The sequence below is a fragment of the Tamandua tetradactyla genome, chromosome 2, assembly GCF_023851605.1.
Source record: "Tamandua tetradactyla isolate mTamTet1 chromosome 2, mTamTet1.pri, whole genome shotgun sequence".
In the NCBI taxonomy this organism is placed as follows: domain Eukaryota; kingdom Metazoa; phylum Chordata; class Mammalia; order Pilosa; family Myrmecophagidae; genus Tamandua; species Tamandua tetradactyla.
The window spans coordinates 223,178,960-223,203,343 of NC_135328.1; the positions used below are offsets into that span (position 1 = coordinate 223,178,960).

General features: G+C 45.8%; 1 protein-coding gene and 1 long non-coding RNA gene across 3 annotated transcripts in view; one reads left to right on the forward strand and one right to left on the reverse strand.

Annotated features, from left to right (window-relative positions):
• Positions 1-24,384, forward strand: part of GNB1 (G protein subunit beta 1) — a 103,548-nt gene that overhangs the window by 72,063 nt on the left and 7,101 nt on the right. Inside the window, exons 3-7 of the mRNA XM_077151560.1 lie at positions 5,407-5,445; positions 6,352-6,458; positions 14,378-14,441; positions 15,193-15,355; positions 23,890-23,956. Coding sequence (XP_077007675.1) covers positions 5,407-5,445; positions 6,352-6,458; positions 14,378-14,441; positions 15,193-15,355; positions 23,890-23,956 — 440 coding nt within the window. The remainder of the gene's footprint in view (positions 1-5,406; positions 5,446-6,351; positions 6,459-14,377; positions 14,442-15,192; positions 15,356-23,889; positions 23,957-24,384) is intronic.
• On the reverse strand, positions 1,808-23,977 carry LOC143675037 (uncharacterized). Of its 2 annotated transcripts, none has more exons than XR_013171341.1 (4): positions 23,734-23,977; positions 5,475-5,602; positions 3,386-3,473; positions 1,808-3,298 (listed from the first exon to the last, which is right to left on the reverse strand). It is a non-coding gene; the product is annotated as an uncharacterized LOC143675037 (long non-coding RNA). The 2 variants fall into 2 exon arrangements; XR_013171340.1 differs by having other exon boundaries at positions 23,718-23,977.

A 24,384-nucleotide genomic window follows, 5' to 3' on the forward strand; every position in this document is an offset into this window, starting at 1 on the left:
TCACGGACTAGTGGTGTGGAAAGTGAGGAAAGGGGCGGACTTCTGAGGATGGATTATACCCTCAGTAGACTGAGGTGGGCTTGTCCGTTTGATGAAGGAGGCTCCTCTGAGGTTTCGATTTCGTCTGTGGGCATCAGCCACCTTCAGCCCATCAGGTGACATGGCGTCAGGAGCACCAGGCGCGTGTCTGAGCCCCGCCTGGAAGGTGGAGCCTCACCGCTGTGTTCACAACAGACAGTGTATGTTCTTAAAGCCAGGGGTGACATGAGAAAGAAACTTTTTTTTTTAATTTAAAAAATATATATAAGAACAAACAAATGCAAACATTCTTAACTTCTGATCATTCCATTCTACATACATAATCAGTAATTCACAATATCATCCATAGTTGCATATTCATCATCATGGTCATTTCTTAGAACATGTGCATCAATTCAGAAAAAGAAATAAGAAGACAAGAGAAAAATATTCATATATACCATACCCCTTACCCCTCCCTTTCATTGATCACTAGCATGTCAATCTAAGTTTGTTTTGACATTTGTTCCCCCTATTATTTACTTTTATTCCATGTGTTTTACTTGTCTGTTGACAAGGTAGATAAAAGGAGCATCAGACACAAGGTTTTCACAATCACACAGTCGTGTTATGAAAGCTGTATCTACTGTTCAATCATCATCAAGAAACATGGCTACCAGAACACAGCTCTCCATTTTCAGGCAATTCCCTCCAGCCTCTCCACTACATCTTGAACAACAAGGTGATATCTACTTAATGCGTAAGAATAACCTCCAGGATAACCTCTCGACTCTGTTTGTAATCTCTCAGCCATTGACACTTTGTCTCATTTTGTTCTTCCTCCTTTTAGAAACACTAATATTTTAACCTTTTCTTGAACTTGGGGAAAAGAGAATGGAATTTTCTGAGATCTGCAGCCAGGGAGGAAACAGAATCTCTCCATTTACTGAAAGAATTTCAGATTGTAGCATTTTAAAGGTTAAAGCTCAATAAAAGTCAGGAAGAATTAGATTTTTCTTTTTGTGGTTTTCTCTGATCAGACTTATTTAATATGTCTTAGTTACTCTCCCGCCCCCCAAAATGAGTAAACTATTCTGAAATATTTGATTTTGTATTAAGCTAGTCTCAGAAAATAAAAGCAAAATGTATTTTCTTAAGATTTTGCTTGACTTAAAAACATAAGCCTCCCACAATTCATTTGGGGCAGCAATGTTTTTGGCAAATAAAAATAAAGCCAAAACTATGAGATTTCATTCCCCCCTCCACACACACACACGCACACACACACACACACACACACACTCAAATTCTGATAACTAAGAATGTAGAAATCCGAATTTGGAGAGGGGTCTAAGAAGCTGCATTAAACATTTATTCAAATTTACTAAAATTTTTAAGTTTACTCTGAAAATACTGAAACTGTGGTATGATTTGGTCTGTTTTAAGAAGCTTTCTTTTTCTAACAACTCTAAATTGTTGTTCATCAGTGTCAGTCTGTCAGTGGCGGATTCAGAACTGTTGCCCCTGATAAAGTTTTCGGGCCGTAGGTGGCCGAAATTGGATCTCATGTTCCTTCACGTTTTTTAGGGAAGAAGAGCAGCAGGGTCTAGTCACGTTGTGAACCTTCAGGGTCTGCCCGTGAGTGGGTAATGCCTTCTTCCCAAGCCTCAGAAATGGCACATAGAACTGCACCTGTTGTAGTTGCCACATTAAAAATATAGAAAGACGCAAGTGAAATTAATTATAGTAAATTTTATCTTAAGCCAAGATATTTCAACATGTAATATATTTTTATTGATTTTTTTTTTTTTTTTTACATTTTATGGATTGTTGTCTTGCAGCAGGTACGTTTCAGGTGCTCCGAGTGGCTCCCTGTTGGCTGGGCCCAGCAGCCGGTCCTCCACTGACACAGCCTCAGGCTTTGTCCCTGTGACATACTCTGCACGGGGCAGGGCGAGGCTGTCTGAGCCAGTGACACCAAATGAGAAGGGTGGACAGTGGACGTGCCTTAACACACATGCCCCCCCTTTCTCCCTGATTGCCAGAGGAGTACATAATGAAGAAGACAGAGTGGATGATGGTTTTCTTTCTTAGAAGTGTTTTTAAGCTGAAAAGGACCATCTTTTCCTGCTTTTGACCGTATTTGTGAGGGAACAAAGGTTCTAAAAGGAATATTGATTGAAGGCAGCATTCCTTAAAATCTTCCAAATGCCTGGTAGGTTAAGAAAGCTCCACCAAATTACAGTGTGATTTTTCAGTGTCCGCCTGACCCCTGGGTGCCTGTGCACACAGCTGGGGAGTCCAGGTTTTCTGTTTGGCCCAGATGGTGCAGCCGCCCGGGTCTTGTTTGGTGTTCAACACACACCCAAACAGGAAACGGAGCTACGGAGCTGACCAAAATCGGATGATGGTCTGCACATATTTCCTCTGGTTTAAACAGACAAAAAAGGCAAGCTATTATAATCAGTGACCTCTCATCACAGACAGTAGATGCAGTTGCAGAGATTCCTGCAGTCTTAAAGTTCAGTCTTTGTTCTGAGAAGTGCTGCGCTGATTGAGAGAAGCACTTGTTGGCTAAAATGAAGACCAAATTGAAGTTACATGGTTTAGTTTTTAAGATAATTTCCCCCGTAGTTAGTCATTGCATCACTGTGATATACACCTTCAGATACACATGGGGTGAAATTGCCCCAGTCTCATGACTTGTGTTCTTCTGTAGAAAATGGTCATGATTTTTGAGATTAGAAGGCGTGTGAGCTGTATTAGGGTTCAGAAGTGCACCTCGCATCTCTCTTTGATAGATCAGGTTCGTGGACCAGGAGAGCCTCCTGGAGCCTCTTCCTCATCTCACCCCAACTGCAGCTGCCAGCACGGAAATGCTGCATTTCATAGTTTCTTTGTGTTTTAGTTATAGACAGAGTGACTCCTAGTCATTTGATTAACATTGAATTTGGAATCTAGATTTACATTTATACTAATCTGTTTGCTTATATTTACCTATTACCAGTTGATAAATGTCCCCACTGACTTGAGAAGTAGAAGTCATTTGCGGTGAGGCAGTTGTCCCTGGGCACTGTGCCCTCGGGGAGCCTTCTCGGTGCCGTGGGGCAGGACGCTCAGGTACATTTAGTGCTGTCACGCGGCCAGTTGCTGCTTTCAAAAGGAGCAGTCTTTCTCGCAGAAACTGTCATAATTTAAAAGCTACAGGCATACGTCAGAGTTACTGTGAACTCGGTTCCAGAGCACTGTGGTCAAGCGACTCACATTTTTTTGTTGTTTCCTAGAGCATAAAACAGTTATGTTTACACTGGACCGTAGTCTTTTAAGTATGCAATAGCATTATGTCTAAAAAAAGAAATGTACATACCTTAACTGAAATGGAGTACACAGAGTGAGCTCATATTGCTTGAAAATTGGCGCCAATAGACTTGACGCAGTATCTGCAGTAAAGAGAACTGGAAAAAAAATGAGGTATTCCTGTATTTCCTTTGAAATTTTATGAAATTGCCCACTGCCTACACCCAGATATTGAACCTTTTAAATAAAGCATCATTTTTCCTTTATAATGCATTGCTTTCTCTTTATAAAATATTTGCCAATTGAGGTTTCAAAATTTATTTCCTAGTAATTTATTACTAGAAATTTATTTCTAGCATTTATTTGTATCATTCCAGAAAAAGAAATAAAAAGAGAAAAGCAAAAATTTATACCATACCCCTTACCCCTCCCTCTCATTGACCCACTAATATTTCCATCTACCCAATTTATTTTACCCTTTGTCCCCCCCTGTTATTTATTTATTACTTTTTTCCATATCTTTTACTCATCTGTCCATATCCTAGATATAAGAAGTAGCAGACACAAAGTTCTCACAATCACACGGTCACATTGTAAATGTTGTATCTTTATACAGTCAACTTTGAGAAACGTAGTTACAGGAGCCCAGCCCAGCGGTTTCAGGCACTTCCCTCCAAGTACTCCAATGCGCCATCAACTAAAAAGGGGTATCTGTATAATGTGCAAGGATAACCTTCAGGCTAACCTCTCGACTCTGAAACCTCTCAGCCACTGAGACTTTCTCTCATTTCTCTCTTCCCCTTTTTGGTTGAGAAGGCTCTCTCAATCTCTTGATACCAGGTCCTGGCTCATCCCAGGCTTTCTGTCCCATGTTGCCAGGGAGATTTACACCCCTGGGAGCCATGTCCCACGTAGAGGGGAGGGCAGTGAGTTCACCTGCCGAGATGGCTTAAAGAGGCCACATCTGAGCAACAGAAGAGGTCCTCTGGGAGTGACTCTAAGGCATAATTTTAAGTAGGCTTGGCCTATCTTTTGCAGGAATAAGTTTTATAGGGGCGAATTCCAAGATCGAGGGCTTGACCTATTGACTTGCTTGTCCCCATTGCTTGGGAGAATATCAAGAATTCTCCAAATGGGGAAGTTGAATATTTTCTCCTTTCTCACCATTCCCCCAAGAGGACTTTGCAAGCACTTCTTTGTTCAGTGCCCAAATCTCTCTGGGATTTATCAGGGCATCACACTTAGCTGTACAAACCAACAAAATTCTCACTCCCTATTCAATTCCGTATACTTAACGGTATTCAACTAAACTGACCATAAAAGTTAAATTAGGAAATGCACTGCACAAATTTTAAAGAAACATCTCTTCCTTCAGTTTCACCCAGAAGTTGTGGTTTTAAAATATGAACAAAAAAATAAATAAAGAAATAAAAATATGTACAATACCATCCTTCAACCTAGTCTTCTAGTACCCCTTGTTCCTATCCAGGTCAGTTTAGAAAACAGATTTTCAACAAGATATAACTGGACAAAATCGTATGTGAGTTTGATTGTCTGACTGCACATCCCTTACTCTTTTCCACAGCATTTAGAATTAAAACGCTGAGTTAATATAATCTACAGGAAAGGGCCTTTGGTTGGGCTAGACATCAGTTCTAATTTATTAGACTTTTCCCCTTTGGGCTCGGTCCCTCCTGCCTTCCTGTGGGTGGTGGGTGTGTGTGCAGGTGCTGTGGAAAGGTGGCACGGTTTCTGCAGGAGCCAGGCTTCTGCTGTGGCCCTCCCATGTTGGCTCTGGTTCCGAGTGCTGTGTGGTTGCAGGGGGTGACCTGCAGGTCTTAAACACTGAGATGGCACACGCTCTCTCCTCAGTATGATCTAAAGTGCAGATTTAAGACCTGCCTAGATAATCCAAAAATTGCAGTGGACTGTGGGGCATTAGATAAGAGGGAAAGAGAAGGACCCTCCATCCTTTTGCGCCTAGCAGTTTTATATATAGAGAGGCTCTGCCTGAACCTTTGATGGGAGGACCTGGGACTGAAAGTCACCTGGAGCATTACTGAGTTCCCCTTTGTCCTTGTTATTTCCTAGGATGCTAGAAAAGCGTGTGCGGATGCGACTCTGTCTCAGGTAAGAGACTGACCCTGCAGCTCTCTCACCTGGGGCTCGAGGTGAGTGCACCCAGGTGCTGAAGCCTCAGCCTCTGGAGCGGGCTGCTCGGACCCCCTGCGTCTGTGCAGGGATGGGTGAAAACCGCGGCGAGATGCACGCTCCTTCAGGAGTAATTCTGATGAGAGGCAAAAGAAGTAGTTTTTTTGGTTGAAAAGTAAATAACGTTCAAGCCCTAAATAATAACCATAATGGGGGTCATAGTTTAGGATCTTAAAGTGAGATATTTAGAAGCTATAATCTTAACAGAATCTGCTTCAGAACTCCGGTTTCTAAAGCCCGAAGAATTGGTCATCAATGCAGGAAGAAAATTATTCTCCTACTAAGGATGATTAAGATTTTACATTGGCCTAATGTTTAAGGGATGCACTTTTAATTGGGGATAAATTGGTATGTTAAGAAAATTTTACTACATGGAATTACTTGAATTACCAAGTACACTTTGGAGTGTACATTTTTTAAAAATCCACTGTTGTGCTTCACTTACTCCATTTGTCAACCTGAAGGCATCAGTGTCAGGGTTTTTGTGACATGCTGGGGTGAATCCGCCAGCATTTACATAGTCTTCGACCCAAAGCGATGTGGCACAGACGTGGACACCATTGGTGTCCAGGGCTCTGCATCAGGCCAGGCCCACGGCTGTCCACCACCCGGGTCAACGAGAGGGAGGTGAGGAGGGAGAGGTCAGGCGTGTCTGAGGGCAGCACTGCAGCATTTGCGCATTGAAGGGGGGTCTCCGGGAGAATCAGGCTGTCCCTAAGCCAGGCTGAGGGCCAGAGTGGGAGAGGGGTGGGAATGAGGAGAGGACCCTTGGGGTACAGCGTCGTTTATTACACAGTGCTCATTTGCAAAAACTTTTCATTTAAGATCACAAACAACATTGACCCAGTGGGAAGAATCCAAATGCGCACCAGGAGAACACTGAGGGGACACTTGGCCAAGATTTATGCCATGCATTGGGGCACAGATTCCAGGTATGTGTTGCTGTTGGCAAAATTATTGCTAATCTGTTCAAGGATCGATTTGCTTTTCTAGGGAGAGATAACCTGAGTTCATTTGTTGTGGTTTATGAAAGAGACTGTCACGTTGGATCAGGTAACTGTGGCCAGGCAGGCGTTCAGAAGTGCACAGCCCTCTCCAAAGACTCCCCTGGCTGATTCACTGCATTATGTTTTCATTGCCTTGTAATGCTTGCATTAACACCCACCCCCCTCAGCCCTCATTCCTGTTTCTAGCCCTTGGTTCTACCAGCCCCACTGGGACAGTTTCCTGGTCTCTGCTGGGCTCCTGGTCTCTCCAGCCTTTCCCCAGGGGTGCTGGGAGAGTGAGGTGGGTGAAGTGCAGGTCAGCCTGTCAAGGCCCACGCACAGGGCCGGGCGGTGCCAATGAGTGCCGCGTCGGCGCGGGAGGGGTACACATGAGCTGGTCCTCGCCTCACCGTGCTGGCTGCCCCCACCTTCCTGCCATCAGCTGTCCCACTTGAAAGACTCCCTTCCTGAACTCCCTGTTCTCGTTCATTTTTTAAAACCTTCCCCTACTCAAGCTTCTCAGTTCTTTACCCCAGCACTCCCTCTCCTTCCTTCACCCTTCCTTCTGGCCCTTTCCTTGTGGCTTCTCCGTCACATGAGGCCCAGGTTCCTTGCCTCGGCTCAGGCTCCTTAACCCACAGTCACCTCTGAAATTAAATTTTTTAGGTTCTTTCTCTTTTTCTTTGAGATGCTACTGGAAAGTCTCTCTTTTAAATCTCTTCACCCAAATAGTTAACTTAAGTACTGTGTGACTGTAACATGCTCTTTCAGACATCTAACTTAACAATTGTTAATGTTCCTTTGAATAGTAGTTTTGCGTGTTTAGTTATCAGAGTAGAAATTTCGACTTAGCTTTCTCTTTGTTCGTGAAATTGTTTGGTTTAGAGTAAACAACTAGAGAACAAAAGATTCTACCTTTAGTTTATTCTATACAGCATCCTGTAAGACTCCATAGGCAAATGACACCTAACTAGATCATTTTAATGATGGGAATACTTAGAAAGAAAGCAAAAGGGAAAATAAAGAAACAATGCCCTTACTAAACAATCCACGTGAGAATTTATTATCAAAAATAGATGATAATCAGGGCAGGCCACGTGGCTCAGCAGGCAGAGTTCTCGCCTGCCCTGCCAGGGACCCGGGTTTGATTCCCGGTGCCTGCCCATGCAAAAAAAAAAAAAAAAGGTGATGATGAAACAGTGTATTACATTCAGGACTTCACTCCATTTGTAGGATCACTAATACCCTAATCAGACAGTGCTTCCACTGGGCCAGTCTCCAGAACCAGCTGCCTCTGTGGCTCCCCAAGTGCTCTCCTCTAAAAGCTGTGGCACTAGCCTTGGCAGTGAGAAGGCTCTAGACTGGGCGGGCACGAAGCTGTCCCATGGAGGTGCAGCAGCAGTTGTGCCCTGAAGGGTGATCCAAGCTACAGGCTAAAAGGAGCTTGATGTGTCGGAGGAACTTGGAAATGTGTGTAGCTTCAGCAGCAGCTGTGGGGAGAGCCTCGGGTGAGGCAGGAGAATGGGTGGAGCCAGGCCACCCTGCTTGTGGATGTCCAGCCTGGCCCTCGAGCACAAGCCCTGGAACTGGAGGGAAGACCAGGGAATGAATCAGCAGCGCGAGCTTGATGGTGGCGGCTGCCCTCCGAGGCAGGTGCCGGGTGCCGTGCTGGAGCCCAGGCGTTTGGTGGAACTCCACAATGACACATCATGAAAACTTTGGAGGCCCTGGTCTGTTTAGGGTTAGGCCCTAACCCTAAACAAAAGACAGCAAGAAGTGAATGACCCCGAGGGGGGCCTCCGATCTCCAGAGCTTTTGGGGAACCCTTGTTCTCAGCTGCCACGCTTCTAGGCCTATAGAGTCCAAAGTCATTTCTGTTCAGATTTGACATGCATGTCTTCCTCAAGTCGTTTGCGTATTTCCTAGATATTATGTAAGATTTTTTTCCATGACTCAAGGTCATAATTATGAAGACTTTTTTTGGTATAATTTGTATAATTCATGGATGCCTGTGCTGCTGGCAGATTTCAAAAATCCACAGTGAGGGGTTTCTGTATGTGTGTGTATAGATGTATTATGTTTATGTTTATCAATATATTTTTAGTATACTGATTTATTTTTAAAGTCAACTCTTAGCATTTGCAATTCCATTCCAGTCATGTGAACTAATTTAAAGTGATTTTCTCCTTGTGTCTGCTGAAGTTGAAGTCTTTTTCCCGTTGGGGATGAAATATGACCGAGCAAACTGGACTTGAGAGCTCTTCTTCCTTTGAGAAAGATGTGAGGACTTTAGACATTTGGACTTTGGCATTTATTTTCAGTGTCCTGGAGCCTTTTTTACTTCTTTCCTGGCCCTTGTCTCCATGTTGCCCGGGAAGTGGCATCCCCAGGTGACTGTTTTATGGGTAAGGGAAGAGCGTTCCGAGGTCTTGAACACTTAGGGAACCCAGGATTAAGAAGCTTGCCTTTTCTCACCTTCTGGACGGGTCATTGGAGCTTAACATTGCTGTAGCTCTGGGCAAGTCAGCAGTATTGGGGCTCTCTAAACCAGGAGGCTTTTCCAAAGGTGACCTTCGTGATCCAGAGAGGATGCGCTGATGAGCTCGTACTTAGCCCAGCTCTGACATTCGCTTCAAAGCCTTGCGCTTAGAAGGGCCGGAAGACAGAAATAGAGTAGCCGAGTGACCTTACACCTATGCATGGCAGTATTTTTAAGTATACAATGTGTTTATCATTGAACCTAGACACAAGAATTTTCTTTAAGAAGTTACATTTGAAAAATAATTGGTTTGGAGCCTGTGCTTTGTTATTTTTTCTGTAATACATTTTGTAAATCAGTATTGAAAACCCAGATTCATTGTTGATTTCTTTTTTTTTATTGTCATAACATATACATCATATTTCCCATTTTAGCCACTCTCAAGTATACAATCCAGTAGCTGCATTTTTTTAACTTTTTATTTTGAAACACTTTCAAACTTAAAAGAAAGTTATAAGCCCCATACAGAAAACTTCAGCATGCCCCTTACCACCCCGACACCCAGAACCACAGTTTAAACTTCAGCCACATTTGCCACATCACTCTGTCCATCTGTCTATTTATCAATCCATTGTACGAACACTTCAGGTGTAGGTTATATACATCCTCCTCCTTGAACCCTTCCTATTGCCATATGTGTTTCCTACAGACAAGGATATTCCTTTATGTCACCACCTTCATGCATTTCCCAAGTTCAAGAAATTTAGCATTGATATAAAGTTCATAGTCTGTATTCTAATTTTTTCATACCTCCCATTAATGTCGCTTTGAACTATTTCTCTTCCCCTACTAAGTCCTATCTAGGACCACGTGTTGCATTTAGTTGTTGTTGTCTCTCCAGTTGCTCTTTCTCTGTGGGAACGTGCATATGCAGCATAAACTTTCCCATCTCGTGCATACGCAGCATAGACTTTCCCATCTCGTGCATATGCAGCATAGACTTTCCCATCTCGTGCATACGCAGCATAGACTTTCCCATCTCGTGCATACGCAGCATAGACTTTCCCATCTCGTGCATACGCAGCATAGACTTTCCCATCTCGTGCATATGCAGCATAGACTTTCCCATCTCGTGCATATGCAGCATAGACTTTCCCATCTCAGCCATTCCATTCAGGAGCAGTAATCACACTCACGGTATTGCAGTGCCTTCACCACTTTCCCACTAAAGTGTTCCCATCTCCCCAAATAGAAACCCTACACCAGTTTTGCATTAACTCCTCCTTCCTCCTGACCCCTACCACTAGCGACATGTGCTCTAATCTCTCTCTCTGAGCTTGCATATTCTTTAGTGTTTTCTTTGTGGTTACCATGGGTCTTAAAGTTAACACCCTAGGTTTATACAGTCGAGTCTGAGTCTGAAACATACTCAAACTATGGTACTTGATCCCTCCATCACCCCACCTTTATGTGGTTCTTGTCACAAATCACGTTTTACATTATGAGTCCAAAACTAGGCTTTTTCATTACATTTTATGCCTTTCTCTTTTAGGTCATGTAGGAAATGAAAAGTAGGGTTCAAACCCCAAAATACTGGCATATAGCCCATGTCGTTACCCTCACCAGAAATTTTTATTTCTTTATGTGGCTCTGATCTCTTGTCTGTTGTCCTTTCCTCTCAGCCTGCAGAGTTCTCTTGAGCATCTCTTGTGGGGACGACCTAGTGGTAATGAACTCCCCCAGCTTTTATTCATCTGGAAATGGCTTGATCTCACCCTCATTTTGAAAGACAGCTTTGCCAGATATACAGTTCTTAGTTAGCAGTTTATTCTTTCAGTACTTTAAATATGTCACCCCACTGCTTTCTTGCCTCCCTGGTTTTCAGTGAGAAATTGACACTTAGTCTTAATGAGGTTCCCTTGTCCATGACTCCTATCTTCTCTTTTGTGGCTTTCAGAATTCTCTCTTCATCTTTGACATTTGACAGTTTGGTTATAGCATTTGGGTGTGTCCTGTATGGAATTAGTCGAGCATCTTCAGTGCATATATTCATGTCTTGGGTTAAGTTTGGGAAGTTTTTGGCCATTATTTCTTTGACTACTCTGCCTCTTTTTCTCTTTCTTCTCCCTCTGCAATCCCCACCGTGTGTATAGTGGTGCACTTCTATGTGCTCCCAGGCTCTGTGTGCTTTTTTCATTCTACCCTGGAGCCTAGATGATTTCAGTGTCTTATCTTCAAGTTCACTGATTGTTTCTTCAGCCAGCTCTAATCTGCTATTGAGCCCCTCTAGGGAACTTTTAAATCTGTTTCTATGGCCTTCAGCTCTAGTTAGTTCCTTTTCATAATTTACATTTCTCTGTTGATATTCTCTTGGTGTTTGTATATTCTTTCCCTGACTTAATTTATTTAGAACTTCTTTTTAAGTCTTTGACTGCAGTTTTCCAGATCTGGTCCTCCTCACTGGCAGTCTCTTATGCTTTAATCTTTTCCTTTCCCAGGGCCATAGATTTCTGTTTCTTTGTATGCTTTGTAATCTTTCATGGAAACTTGGACATTTTGATATTTTAAGGTGTTCTTGCTGGAATTTAGACTGAGACATTTGTGTGATGACAGGACTTTCCTTGAATGCCAAAAGCTAGCCAAAACAAATGAAAGAAAGAAAACAGCATTCCCAGTTTTGCAGATTGGCCTGCACAGATGCCCTTCTTCCCGGCTTGCCCATGCCCTGTGTTGGAGAGTAGCTCTAGGCTGAAGTGGGAGGGCCACCCTGGTTCTCTCTGTGTGTGCATCTTGCCTTGAGCATGCACGTGTGGCCCTGGGAATTGCACCACGTACATGATTCCAAATGCCTCATCTTACTTAGGAAGCCGCTTCACTCCCAGTCCTGAGCACTGCTCTGTACGTCCCTGGCCCAGGCAGCCACTGGGCTGCTTTCCCACCGTTCTCTGTGGGAGAGATCTGGGGTAGCAAGGCTGTCCCAGAAGCACAAGCTCCCAGAGTATGCCTGAGAATTACTCTGCTCCCACCAGAACGAGGACCAGGGACTCCGCTGGGACTGTGGGTCAGTTCCACAGCAAGCCATTGTGGGGGCAGCAGGGCACCAGGAGAACCCACTGCTTTGGGGGCAGCAGAGCACCAGGAGAACCCACTGCTTTTAAGTTGTCTTTTCCTTGATTCAGTGCCTGCCCTGTTACAGAAATCCTTTAGCTGTTTTCTGGAGTTCTGAACAAGACATTTCTGCAAGCTCTTGCTGGACGTTCAAAGTTTTTGTTGGGGACAGAGCCCTGAAGTGTCTTGCTCCACCACCTTGATTGGACAGAGCCAGGACTTCTTTTTGGAGGCATTTTGTGCTGAGGTCATCAGAGCATCGAGTTCAACTAAAAGCATCAGAGTTCTCACAGTGGCTTGAGTGAATTTTATCTCCAGATTCTGATCAACTACAAGAAACCAAGTAGGCTTATGTCTGAAATGGTTAAAACCTATGTGCTTAAATACTTTTGGAGAGGCTTGTGGAGAGACGGCAGAGTAGGATGCTCCAGCAGTCAGTCCTGCCGCCAAAATAGCTATTGAACTGACAGAAACTGTCTGAATCAGCTATTTTGAAACTCTGGAATCTTGTGGAGCTTAGCACTGCATCCAGGGAAGAGTTGTAAGTAGAGGCTGGTAAATTGCAGTAGATATTTGTGAATTTCATCCACTGAACGGCAGCTGTCACCCCTTGTTCCCCAGCCCCATCGCAGGCAGCAGTGGCAAATCCTCCTACGTGTATGACCAAAAGAATTGAAAGCAGGGACTTGGACAGATTCACATACCAGGCTCATCGCAGCATTAGTCACAATAGCCAAAAGATGTAAACAACTCAGAGATCCATGAGCAGATAAATGGATGAACAGAATGTGGTCTGTCCATGCAGCAGCGTATTATTCAGCTGTGAAAAGAAGAGAAGGGCAGCTCCGCGCACACATCCCAAAGGCATCTTCTTCAGTCAAGCCAGACAGGAGAGGACAGGTGCCATGTGCTTTCTCTGAGATGGAAGACTTAGGACAAGAAATTCAGAGTGACGGTCGTGGTGACCAGGGCAGAAGCAGGGTATTGCTAGATGAGTGTGAACTTTGGTTTAGGATGAAGAAAATCATAAGAAATTAGATTAGTCATTAATTTTTTGCAAAGGATTCATTGAGAGGCACATTGTACTCTGAAGTATTTAATTGTTAAATTATTTTACAAATGTAATCCCAGGTTGTATCATATTAAATGAAAAAGTACTCATTAGTTCAGACAAGCATGTAAAAGTAATTCATTGCTATTTGCTAGAGAACCCAGACGGTTTATAAAACATTTCATTAATTACCACAGGGAAAAGTTACACTTATTGTCAGTGTACTGAATGTCACAGAATTGTCCACCTAAAATGGTTAAAGTGATCTTCATGTTACATATATTTTGCCACAATTGAAAATAAATTAATTTTCAAATTTCTTTATAACGCTATTTACTGTACCAGCAAAACCTCCACACAGTTTCATCAAAACAGCACATGTTGTAGGACAGAATTCTTTGGACTGTCTTATGATTCCCGGAATTTACTCTCACTTTGCTTACTTTCTAAATATCTTACAATTCCGTTGCCCATTAGATTTCCTTTTTTCGGCATCCTGTCTTAATTCTGCAAGTACAGACCGAACACCTTTCCAAAACACAGTCCCAGGCTTAGCACATCTGCCCAGACAAAGAAGATAGTCATGAGAAATACTCTTGGCACATTGCCAGCCTCCCTGATGGACAGGCTCAGCCCCACTGTGCTCTGTCCACCCCTTCGAAATCTAGCAGGTGGGCATGGGCATGTCCGCTTGTCTCTGGATGCCGGCTTTGGCTTCTTCTGGGAAGCTGCATGACTTTCTGCTTGGTGAGAAATGTCTCATGAATTTGGAATAGCTAGAAGTTTATTATTCCTTTATATACAATCTTTCTCTATGTTAAAATGGAACTGGAAATTGCATACATAGTATTTTCCATCTCCTTTGGCTCTTGCAAGATTATAGGTCTCAAATTTTATTTATATTGGAAAAAAAAACCAAACAGTAGCAGTTACGAGAAGTGAACCCGTCTTAGCAGACGCGGGGTGGCTTCGCTGACCCAGTCTGCGTTCGAAGTCACACGTGCTTGCGCCCGGACTCTCAGCTGTGATGACATTTTCTCCCAAGCTTGATGAAGTTGCTGTAATGTTTAAATTTCTTCATTTTTTTTCTCTTTAAAGATAGGCGTCTTTTGTTTCAAGAGAAATAATGTTGGGGCACATGTTAGACGTCACCAAAGTTGTGTTTTTTCTTGTTGCCCGGCGCAACAGGGCCTCTCTGCTGTGCTGATGCTTCCTGTCGTCCCACAGGCTCCTGGTGAGCGCCTCGCAGGACGGCAAGCTGATCATCTGGGACAGCTACACCACCAACAAGGTGGGTGCAGGGCCTGGCACGGGGGACAGTGGGTTTTCTCTCTGGACCCTCTTGTCATCATGCTTCCCGTGGGGTGGGGCGCAGCGCAGGGGCCACACAGCCAGGTCTGGGTCAGGCATGGAGTCCGGTAGGTGAGACAGAGCACAGGTGTGTGGCCTCCCCAGGCAGGCCCGGTCCGGTGCTGCTGTAGGTCGCAGTCTGTACAGAGCAGGTCGAGGTGAGTGTCTGTATGTGTTTCTAGGAGACCTGAATTCCAGCCTCTCTGCAGCCTAGAAAAGTTCATGTTTTACTTACAGAATGCAGAAATTTAGCTTTTCATTTAGTCATTAATTTTTTGCAAAGGATTCATTGAGAGGCACCGTACTCTGAAGTATTAAGTGTTAAATTATTTTTAAAATGTAATCCCAGGTTGTATCATATTAAATGAAAAAGTACTCATTAATTCAGACAAGCATGTAAAAAGTAATTCATCGCTATTTTCTAGAGAACACATGTGGTTTATAAAACATTTCATTACTCATCACAGGTCTTACCTACAGCATTAGGCAGGATTAATTGTGATAATGTCCAGTTTGATTATGTCAGTGAAAATACTTTCTTTTTAAATAGGTTTTGCTGTTCTGACAGGCCCTTGTGGTGTTTTCCTGGTTACGTGTAGCTGGACGGGGAGGCCGTGCCGCTATGACTCAGGTGCCCCCCTGACCTGCTGAGGCTTTAGTAAAGCCACCATCATCCCTGTCCTCTCGTTTAGGTCCATGCCATCCCCCTGCGCTCCTCGTGGGTCATGACCTGTGCGTACGCCCCTTCTGGGAACTACGTGGCCTGCGGGGGCCTGGACAACATCTGCTCCATTTACAACCTGAAAACCCGCGAGGGGAACGTGCGCGTGAGTCGGGAGCTGGCCGGACACACAGGTACACGCCTCTCCACCAGCCTTACTGATACAGGCCGCTTGCTCAGGCGTCACTGTGTCTCAAAAATTATTTGATGAGTTTGGTTCAAATAAAGGGGTTGGCAATAATGGCCTGTAATATTCTGAAAATGAAACCAGATTTGGTCCAGCAGGCCTTGGGGTGTAAGTTAGAGTGACTTTGCACTTTCACATACCTCAGGCCCTCTGTCACCCCCTTGAGAACTCGCAGCCATCCTTCTTTGACACATGAAGCAGTCTCGTCTGTCACCTGCTTCTGAGCCATCCTCCATCTCCAGCACCACCCCAGGCTTCCCTGGTTTGAGAATGCGTGTGGCCAAGCACCCCTCCTGCCATTGCCGTGCCTACCGCCTCCGGGCCCTGTCGGCGTTGGCAGGCTTCCCAGCGTTCCAGCTGTAAGCGTGGCGTGGCGTATCGTTCCATCTACCTGACTCGGGTTACCTGTGACCCTCCTCATAAGAGAAAGCATGATTTTTCTGTAAATGAAGATCTCATCTTAATTTACTTTTATGACTGTGTTCTCAGTTCTCAAAAGTCCTGTCCCTCAATATTTTTTTTATCGAGTCTTCAGTAGACTCACCTACTTCACATGTAAGCAAGAAATTGTCGTAATTTATGGAGTAAATCATGTTTTTGGCACCACTGAAATAGTCTGTTAAATTCTAGCCAGACGAGAGTATATCCTTGGCCATTTTCAAGATATGAACCCCATGTTCTCTGTATTTGATTATCTTGCTCTTGTCTTCTCATGATCTCCTCCTTTCTACTCATTCGGGAGTTGCTTTTTTTTTTATTTTCTGGCTTCTGAAGGTAGAGCTTAGGCCAGTGATTTGAGACTTTTCTTCTTTTGAAATATAAGCACTTATATTTAAGATTTCCAGGGGTGCAGGGTGGCTCAGTGGTAGAGTTCTCGCCTTGCATGTGGGAGACCCGGGTTCACTTCCTGGACCTTGTATAGCCCCCCCCAAAAAAAAACACTACAAATTTCCTTCTAAGCACTTCCTCCCACAGATTTTACTATATTATATTTTAATTATCATTCAGTGTGAAATATTTTTAATTTCCCTTGTGATTTCTTCCTTGATTCATGGGTTGTCTTAAAAGTATAGTTTAATTTCCAGATACTGAAAATTTTCCTCAGTAAGAAATGAATTGCTTTTTGTGTTCAGAGACTATATTCTATGTTGTTTCAGGTTTTTAAGATTTATTTTTATGGCACAAATGTTCTATCCTGGTAATCATGCCATGTGCATTTGAAAATAAGATGTGTTCTGCCGTTATTGGATAGTGCCCCATATATGTGTTAATTCAATCAAGATTTTTAATATCAGTGAAGTCTTCTCTCCCTTCATTTAATTTTATTTCTATGAATTGGTCAGAGGGGAATGTTAAAAATCTCTATGATTGCTGGTTTGTCTGTTTCTCCCTCTTTGTTGGTTGCTTGGTGTGATTCTGTGGACAGATGCCGATGTCTGGACGATGGCTGAGTCGTGCAGTGGCCCTCTGGTCATTGTGAAACCTTCTCCCTTTTGTGTGATGCTCTGTGGATGGTGGTCCTTCTCTTAGATTCATATGGCCACTCAAGTCTGAGGCTTAGTGTCTGCACGGTCTGATGGGCTCCCATCCTTTCACCTTCACCCTGCCTCTGTCATTCTAGTAAAAACAAATCTCACAGCATATAATTGGTTTTTGTTTTTATTCATTCTACAAGTTTCTGCCTTTTAAACAGTGTTTAGTTCATTTGTATTCTATATAATTCTGAAGCTCCTGCCACTTTACCACTTGCTTCTGTTATTTTCCTTTCTCCTTTGATTCTTCTATTCTTCGCTTCCTCTTCACGATACGTGAACTCTGTTGACTTTGGTTTCTTGCTTGTTTAGGTAAACCTCTTTGCATTATTTTTTAAGTGGTTGACCCGGGGCTTACAGCGTACATGTCTGTTGTTCCTCCCGGTCTCCTGACAGTTGATGCTGTTACACAGTCTCTGTCAGATGTAAGAGCCTGTGACCACAGGTCTGCTTTCGGTTCCCACCCCTGGTGTGTGCGATAGTTTACATATGGATCACCTTATGGTTACTTTATTATAAACTCCTACAATACATATTTTTTTCTGCTTTAATCATTCTTAGCCATTTGAAAAATTTTTAAAATAGTCTGTTCTGTTACATTTACTTAGATATTTGGTATTTCTAATACTCTTCCGTTCTTCTGGCTTGTTTCCCTTTAGTCTGTGGAACTGTTCTTTAGCGTCTCTTATCCTCAGCGTAAGTCTTCTGGCAGTGAGTTTGCTCAGTGCTCCTTTACCTCTAAGTGTCTATTTTACCTTCATTCGTGAAGAATGTTTTCGCTGGATATAGAAATCTAGTTTTCTCTTTGGTTTTACTTTTTAGTGTTTTAAAGATTTTTCTTGGTTTTTAGCAGTTTAACTATCATTTACCTAGTTGTACTTTTGTTTGTATTTATTCTGCTTGGGCTTCCTGTATCTGTAAATTTATGTATTTTATCAGCCTTTGGAGATGTGTTAGGCAGGGTTCTCTAGAGAAACAGGACCAACAGGAGAGCTCTGTGAATATGAGGTTTATAAAGGTGTCTCCTGCAACCGTGGGGATGGAAGAGTCCAAAATCCGCAGGGCAGACTGTGAAGCTGGCGGCTCTGATGAGGGGTCTGGGCGAGCTCCACAGGAGAGGCTCGCTGTCTGGAGAAGCAGTGGAAGGGTCTCTCTTCTTCCTTAAAAGCCTTCAGCTGATTGGATTCTCTCATGTGGGAGACACGCCGTAGTTGATCGCAGATGTCATCAGCCTCAGATGCAGCCAGCTGATGAATGTTTTAATACACCAGCCTTCCAGTGTATCAGCCAGCCATGAAATGTCCTTGCAGCAGTGGTCAGGCCAGTGCTTGCCTGACCAGACAACTGGGCATTGTCACTTGGCCAAGGGGACACCTGAACCCGACCATCACAAGAGACTTTAGGACATTGCTTCCTCGCCTGCCTTTACAGATCTGATCATTGCTATTGGTCTGTCATCTTAGATACACTTCTGTCCAGCCAATGAATTTTCCACACCAGAACAGAGTGTTTAATTTTAAAAAAAGGTTTTAATCAGAAAGGTGTGGTTAAATTCAACATTAACTCAAGCTCTTAAAAGCCTTTTAGGAAAACCAGTAGGTTCAAAGAGAAAGGCAAGCAGCTGCTGACAAGTCTTTGGTGGAAGAGTGAGTTGCACGCACGCACACACACTACCCCTGTGATTACTAAGCCCGACGCCGTGTCAGCAAGTTGCACACACTCACACACACTGCCCCTGTGATTACTCACCGTGTCAGTGAGTTGCGTGCACACGTACACTCACACACATTGCCCCTGTGATTACTAAGCCCGACGCCGTGTCAGCGAGTTGCACACACTCACACACACTGCCCCTGTGATTGCTCACCGTGTCAGTGAGTTGCGTGCACACGTACACTCACACACATTGCCCCTGTGATTACTAAGCCCGACGCCGTGTCAGTGAGTTGCACGCACTCACACACACTGCCCCTGTGATTACTAAGCCCAGCGCCGTGTCAGTTTTGGTTTTCAAAGCTAGGTTTCAGGATACACCAGAGAAACCATATGGATATTCTTTAGTAGTAAAAAACTGAATAATTAAGTTTAAAGATATAGCAAAAGCCAAAAATGACAACACATATGAATGACTTATATAACATAAGCCTTTTTGATCCTAGAAAACTAATATGAGGAGCTCTCACTGAAAGGTGACATACATGAGACGAGAGCTAATAACAGATAGAACCCTAAATATTTTTCCAGCGACTAAGCCACAGAGTGGCAGTTTAGAAGTACTATTAACATGTGCCTTTTCTTCTTTCCCACCCAGTTGCTTGTTTAGGTAAATCTGGCTATCAATGAATGCATGTATAAATCTGAGTAATTTTTTTCTTACCCAGCACCCCCTGATGCTGAGGCCGTCAGAGCTCTGCCCTTGGTTCTCCCAGCCCCACTGGGTCGGGCTGCAGCTCATGTGGCGGTCAGCAACCAAGCCGACTGCAGACTGGGGCGTGCCCTAAGGGCAGATGCATGAAGCCTGGGAGCTCGCCCAGTGCCTCATCTCTTCTTCGGGTGTAGACCCTCCAGTTTCCGCTTTTGATGGTCTCCAGTGTTTCAGGTTTTTGTTGTTCGTATTTTGTTCAGAATTTGCAGTGGTTTTCTGAGAGGAGCTGCTGCCCTGCTGCTGGAGGCCAAACAAGACCCCCAGGAGCTTCCAAAGTCCTCTTGCTTACCAGCCGCCCTGTGAAGACTTCTTAATGCGGTCTTAGAGTCGGGCATCTTCTCTGTTCCTAATCAGATTCAGGACTATCTATTTCCATTTTTAATTGAAGGCTGTTGGATGTCAGACTGTTTTCGTTGAAACAAAAACTGGTATCAGAGGGAAAGTTTCAGAAATTTTGTCTCATATTTCATGAAGTTTTAGTTTTTGTGAGTTGAGTATCTTCTTTTTTTCTTGACTATAAGATCTTGAAAGAATGTGGCTTTCTTCAGAGATTGTGCATATTTTTCAGCTTCAAATTGATAAAGGTTACGATGTGACAAGCTTAAATTCGTGTGTCCTTGAAGCCAGTGTAAAGAGGTGAAGGGCTTGTCACCCCGGCCTGTCTCAGGTGGCCTCAGGGCTAGCGTGCCCAGCCCAGCTGTGCCTCCACCTGTGCAGTCTCCTCGCACGCACTTGGGAATCACACGTTGTGAGGCTGGGGAGACAGTGAGTGTAGACAGTGAGGGTGTGAACATTTGTAATTGTTGCAAAAGTAACTACTCGCTGAACATTTGCTCTCTTAAATTTAAACTCTTGGGTAAACCATGGTGGAGACATTTTCTTGCAGAATCTTAGGAAATTGTTGCACAGAAGCAGGTCCAGGCGGCCCTTGCTCTTTGCCCATGTTGTTGGGGTGCAGCTGCGGGCGAGCCCTGGGCGGTGCCGTGTCCATTAGAGGAAAGCCCGGGCCCCAGGCTGCAGGCGAGCCGCTGCTCTCCGTCTTGTCCGTGCTTGGTCTCTTAAGATTCTGTCTCATGCAGTAATGGGTGCCCTCCGAAAGTGATTGAGTGAATGCACAGTGATCATAATGAAACAATTATTATAAATGTGTTACATGTATATAAAACTTTCAAGCTCTATTTTGGTGACAATAATTATTACAAAGGCATTAAACAATATTTGAGAACTCACTCCTTCTGCCCTACTCGCAGATTGTTCTTGAAACCCATGCCTGGGGATTGTCTCTCGGGGCTGCTGGAGAAACCAGGACCCTGTTTGTAGCAGTGCTCTTTCCTAATCCTTGCCATGTGCGTGTAAAGGCGTGTGCCTTTTCTGAGAACATTCAGATCTGGTGGACACAGCTGCATGGGTCTCCTGACCCAGAGTCTGCCCGGGGCCTGTGGGCCGCACATGCTGGTTCAGTGACACACGCCCAGCGCTCCCGTGCATGCTGGCGGCTGAAACGTCGTTTTCTAAAGACGGTTTGTACCTTCGGAAGCTGAATGTCCTGCTCACGTATGAGAAGGCACCCCGTCTGTCTCGCGCATGGGTTGCTATTGTGTTCTGGCAGGTACCCGTGCACTTGGATCCAGAAGGAGAGGTTCTCCCCATGAAGTCAGTGGTGGGAAGTAGGTGGGGCCACTGGCCCCACGAGGTCTTTGGCCATTAATGGATGCAGCGTGATGCCTGCTTTGGGCTCCCTCTGTTCCCAGAATCTCAAACCCACCCGGCCCGGGCTCAGGGTGCTGTCAGGAGAGCACTCAGCATAGGCTTGGTCTGCAGAAGACCCCTCCCTCCTCCAGGGGACATGTTCCCCTGAAATACGACACCCTGGAAATATGCTTATTCTTCAGTAGTAATGAAAACTGAGAACCGTAGTTGCCACTGTTTATTGAGGACCTTTTATGTGCAGGGACAGCCTCGGTCCCTGACAGGTCTCTGCGGGGGAGCCTGGGCTGGCGGGAAACATGCTCAGGAGCGCGCTGCCTGTGCCGCTCAGCTAGCAGTCCCCTGTGGGGCGTGTGACCCAGCGCCCAGGGCACCCCTTCCCACCAGCCACCCACCCCGCGACCACGTTTGGTTCAGTCTCTGTCCTGTCCTTGCTGTGCACTGGGGATCAGCAATTAAATCACTAAACAGCTTAATTCCACCGTTTCTTTCTTGGAGAAAACACTTTTTTTTTTGTAAAAACGTGATATTTTCTCAGTGTTTTTTCTCTTCAACACATTGAGGTACAAAAATCAGGTCATGCTGTCCCCACCCAGCTGGCAGCCCTGACTTGGTTTAGTTAAAAGGAGTGTTTGCACATGTGTTAAGCAGTCTGTGTTTCGGTCCCCCACACACACAGGCTGCGGTGAGTCTGTATTGTTTTGTCCGCTTGAGAGCTGGGCTTTGGTTTGTAGTCTGCTTCCCGTGTAGAAAGCCGGGGGTTATCGCAGCCCTGGGGTGTCAGCCCTGGCCAGGCAGAACCCCGGCCGGCTCTGAGGCCTGTGTTTTTGGATGGCTGCAGGTGTGACCCTGGGCACACACGGACTTTGGTGCCCATGGAGCTGCCGGCATGAGCCCCCACCCCCCCACCCTGCTCGCTGGCAGATAGGTCAGTGCTGTGAGCACCACTGGGTCGTCCACATGGGCCGCTGATGGCGGTGGGTCTGGGTGCCCAGGGAAGGTTTCTGGAAGGAGCAGTTAGGCCGGCTTGAAACAACAGTAAGGGTCAGCCAGGAATAAAATGCTGCTTTCCTGGGAAGGGAACTTGGGTCGAGGCTCAGAAATGAGAGGGACAGGAGCCTTGGGGGGTTGGAGGCTGCCCAGTGTGCCTTCGTGGGGGTCCGGAAGGGAGCTGTCTGCTGACAGCTGGAGGGTCCTGTGGCTTGCAGAGAGCACCTGTTGACGCTTGCCCCATCTTTGACGGAGGGCCCCAGCCCCCCTGACTGGGCCGTCCTGGGATTGTGGGTGCCCCTCGTGCAGGGCAGTCTCCCAGGGGCTGCCTGGGCCCCTCCTGGGCAGAAGGTGGGCGAGTTGAAGGTCAGCTTGTTTTCCGGTGGTGCCGAGCTCAGTACACCTGTGTTAAACGATGCTTTTGTTCCCTGCACTCTTCTGCTTCTCCCCGTTAGGCCTTCCGGTGGGGTTTTCCTTTGTGCGTCTTAGTTTATGATTTTTAACTGATTCGCGCAGTGTCACAGGACTTTGTTGTGTGAACTTGGGCTTCCCTCGTTTGAAGGGGCTTGTCGTCACAGGCCGGTCTGTGTGTTAAGCTTTGTGTCGCCTCTTGGTAAGAACTGCTGCTGCTTTCGTTTCCTGGCGGGTTACCTCAAGGCCAGTTCTGTTGCCAGGCACTGCGGCCCCGCTGGCATTCTCTTTTGTTCTCAGAGTAAATTCCAGAGCCCTGATGGACACTGCTGGTTCCGTGGTCACATAAGCTAGGACAGAAGCTTGGAATGGGATGGAGGTGGTCGACTTGAAGTCTTACTATGTTCATGTTGTGTAGTTGCTGGGAAATTTATTCTTTATTTTTTTGCCTTTCCTTGTTCCAAAACCTGCTAACAATAGGTATCTTGACGTGCCCCCGCGATCTGGAGGAACTGCACACGGGCCTGTCCCTCCTGGTCTCTGGGGCCTGTGTCCAGTCCCCCTTCCCCGGAGGAGTGGGCCGCACGCCTGGCAGTGCCTGCGCTGTCTGCACTGAGGCTGCCTTAGAGTCACTGCCTGTTTCCAGGCCGGCTCCTGGCCTGGCCACTGCCTGTAGGAAACTTTGGTTTGCTTACCAGTGGTGTCTGCAGTGTCATCACAGTGTGACGGGCGCTGTGATCTGCTCATCAGTCTTTGTAGGTCCTTCTGTAGCCTGCAAGCCCTTACTTGCCCGAGCCCTCTTGTTCCAGATCCTTCCCTCCTCCCCTCTCTGCCCTCAGGAGCGGCCGGTGCCCTCCCAGGACATCCCAGGCGTGAGTGCCCCAGGCCCGGGCATCTCGTCTCCTCCCCGCCACTGCTCTTCCTTTCCGCTTCTGTAATGCCCACCCCCTTCCTCGCACACTGTAAGCTCCTTCACTCTCCCGACTAGAGAGCAAGATGCATCCGAGTGCCCGCTGCCAGGCTGTGCTGGGTGCGCACTTGATGAACGAGTGAGTGGTGAGGGGAGGAGCCCGGGCTCAGATCAACGGAGTGGGAAGGCAGAGGCAAGACACCCGGTTTGGCCCTCCGTGGGTCATCGAGAAAGCAGGGGGTGACCTGGCCTTTTGTTGGGTGCCACCGCTGACCGCTGTCCCGGGCTTTGCAGGCACTGCCTGCTGCCCCGCAGCATACGTGGCCCAACTTACTTTGTTTCTTCCTTACCGCACACGAGGGCAGGGAGCTAAGGAGAGCTGATGCAAAGTCTCGCTGGTCTGAACCTTGGTGCAGCACTTTCAGGAATGTCCATTGTGCCAACATTCTGTTTTCTGTTTCCGAGGTGGCTAGGTTTGGCTCATCACATGGGTCTGTTCTTCACAGGTTACTTGTCCTGCTGCCGCTTCCTGGATGACAATCAGATCGTCACCAGCTCTGGAGACACCACCTGGTAAGTGCCACGCGGGGGCAGGCCGTGGGCACTGGCTGGCAGCCGGGCCTCTTTCTGACAGTCCGTGCACACCCGTGAGTCCCTTTGGGGCACAGGAGGTTGCACGATGCTGGCCCAGATGCTTTCACGGGGTCTGTCTCCCTCCTCCTTGCCAGCAGGAGGGGCTGTTGGGTTGTAGGTGCCCCTCCGCTGTGAGCTTCACAGATTTACAGACGCCTTCTCCTGCAGACTGAGCCCTGGGAAGAACTTCTTCATTAGAAGATATTCTTAAAGGTCTTCATTCATTAACTATTTCTTTTAGACTTTGGAAGCATCTTGTTTCCTTCCTGTAGTCCTTAGGCCATATGAGGGGCCCAGACAGGGAGCCCCCCAGGTAGTTCATGCTGAGACGGTCCAGGGCTTGGGCACCTTTCTGTGAGAGGCCACAC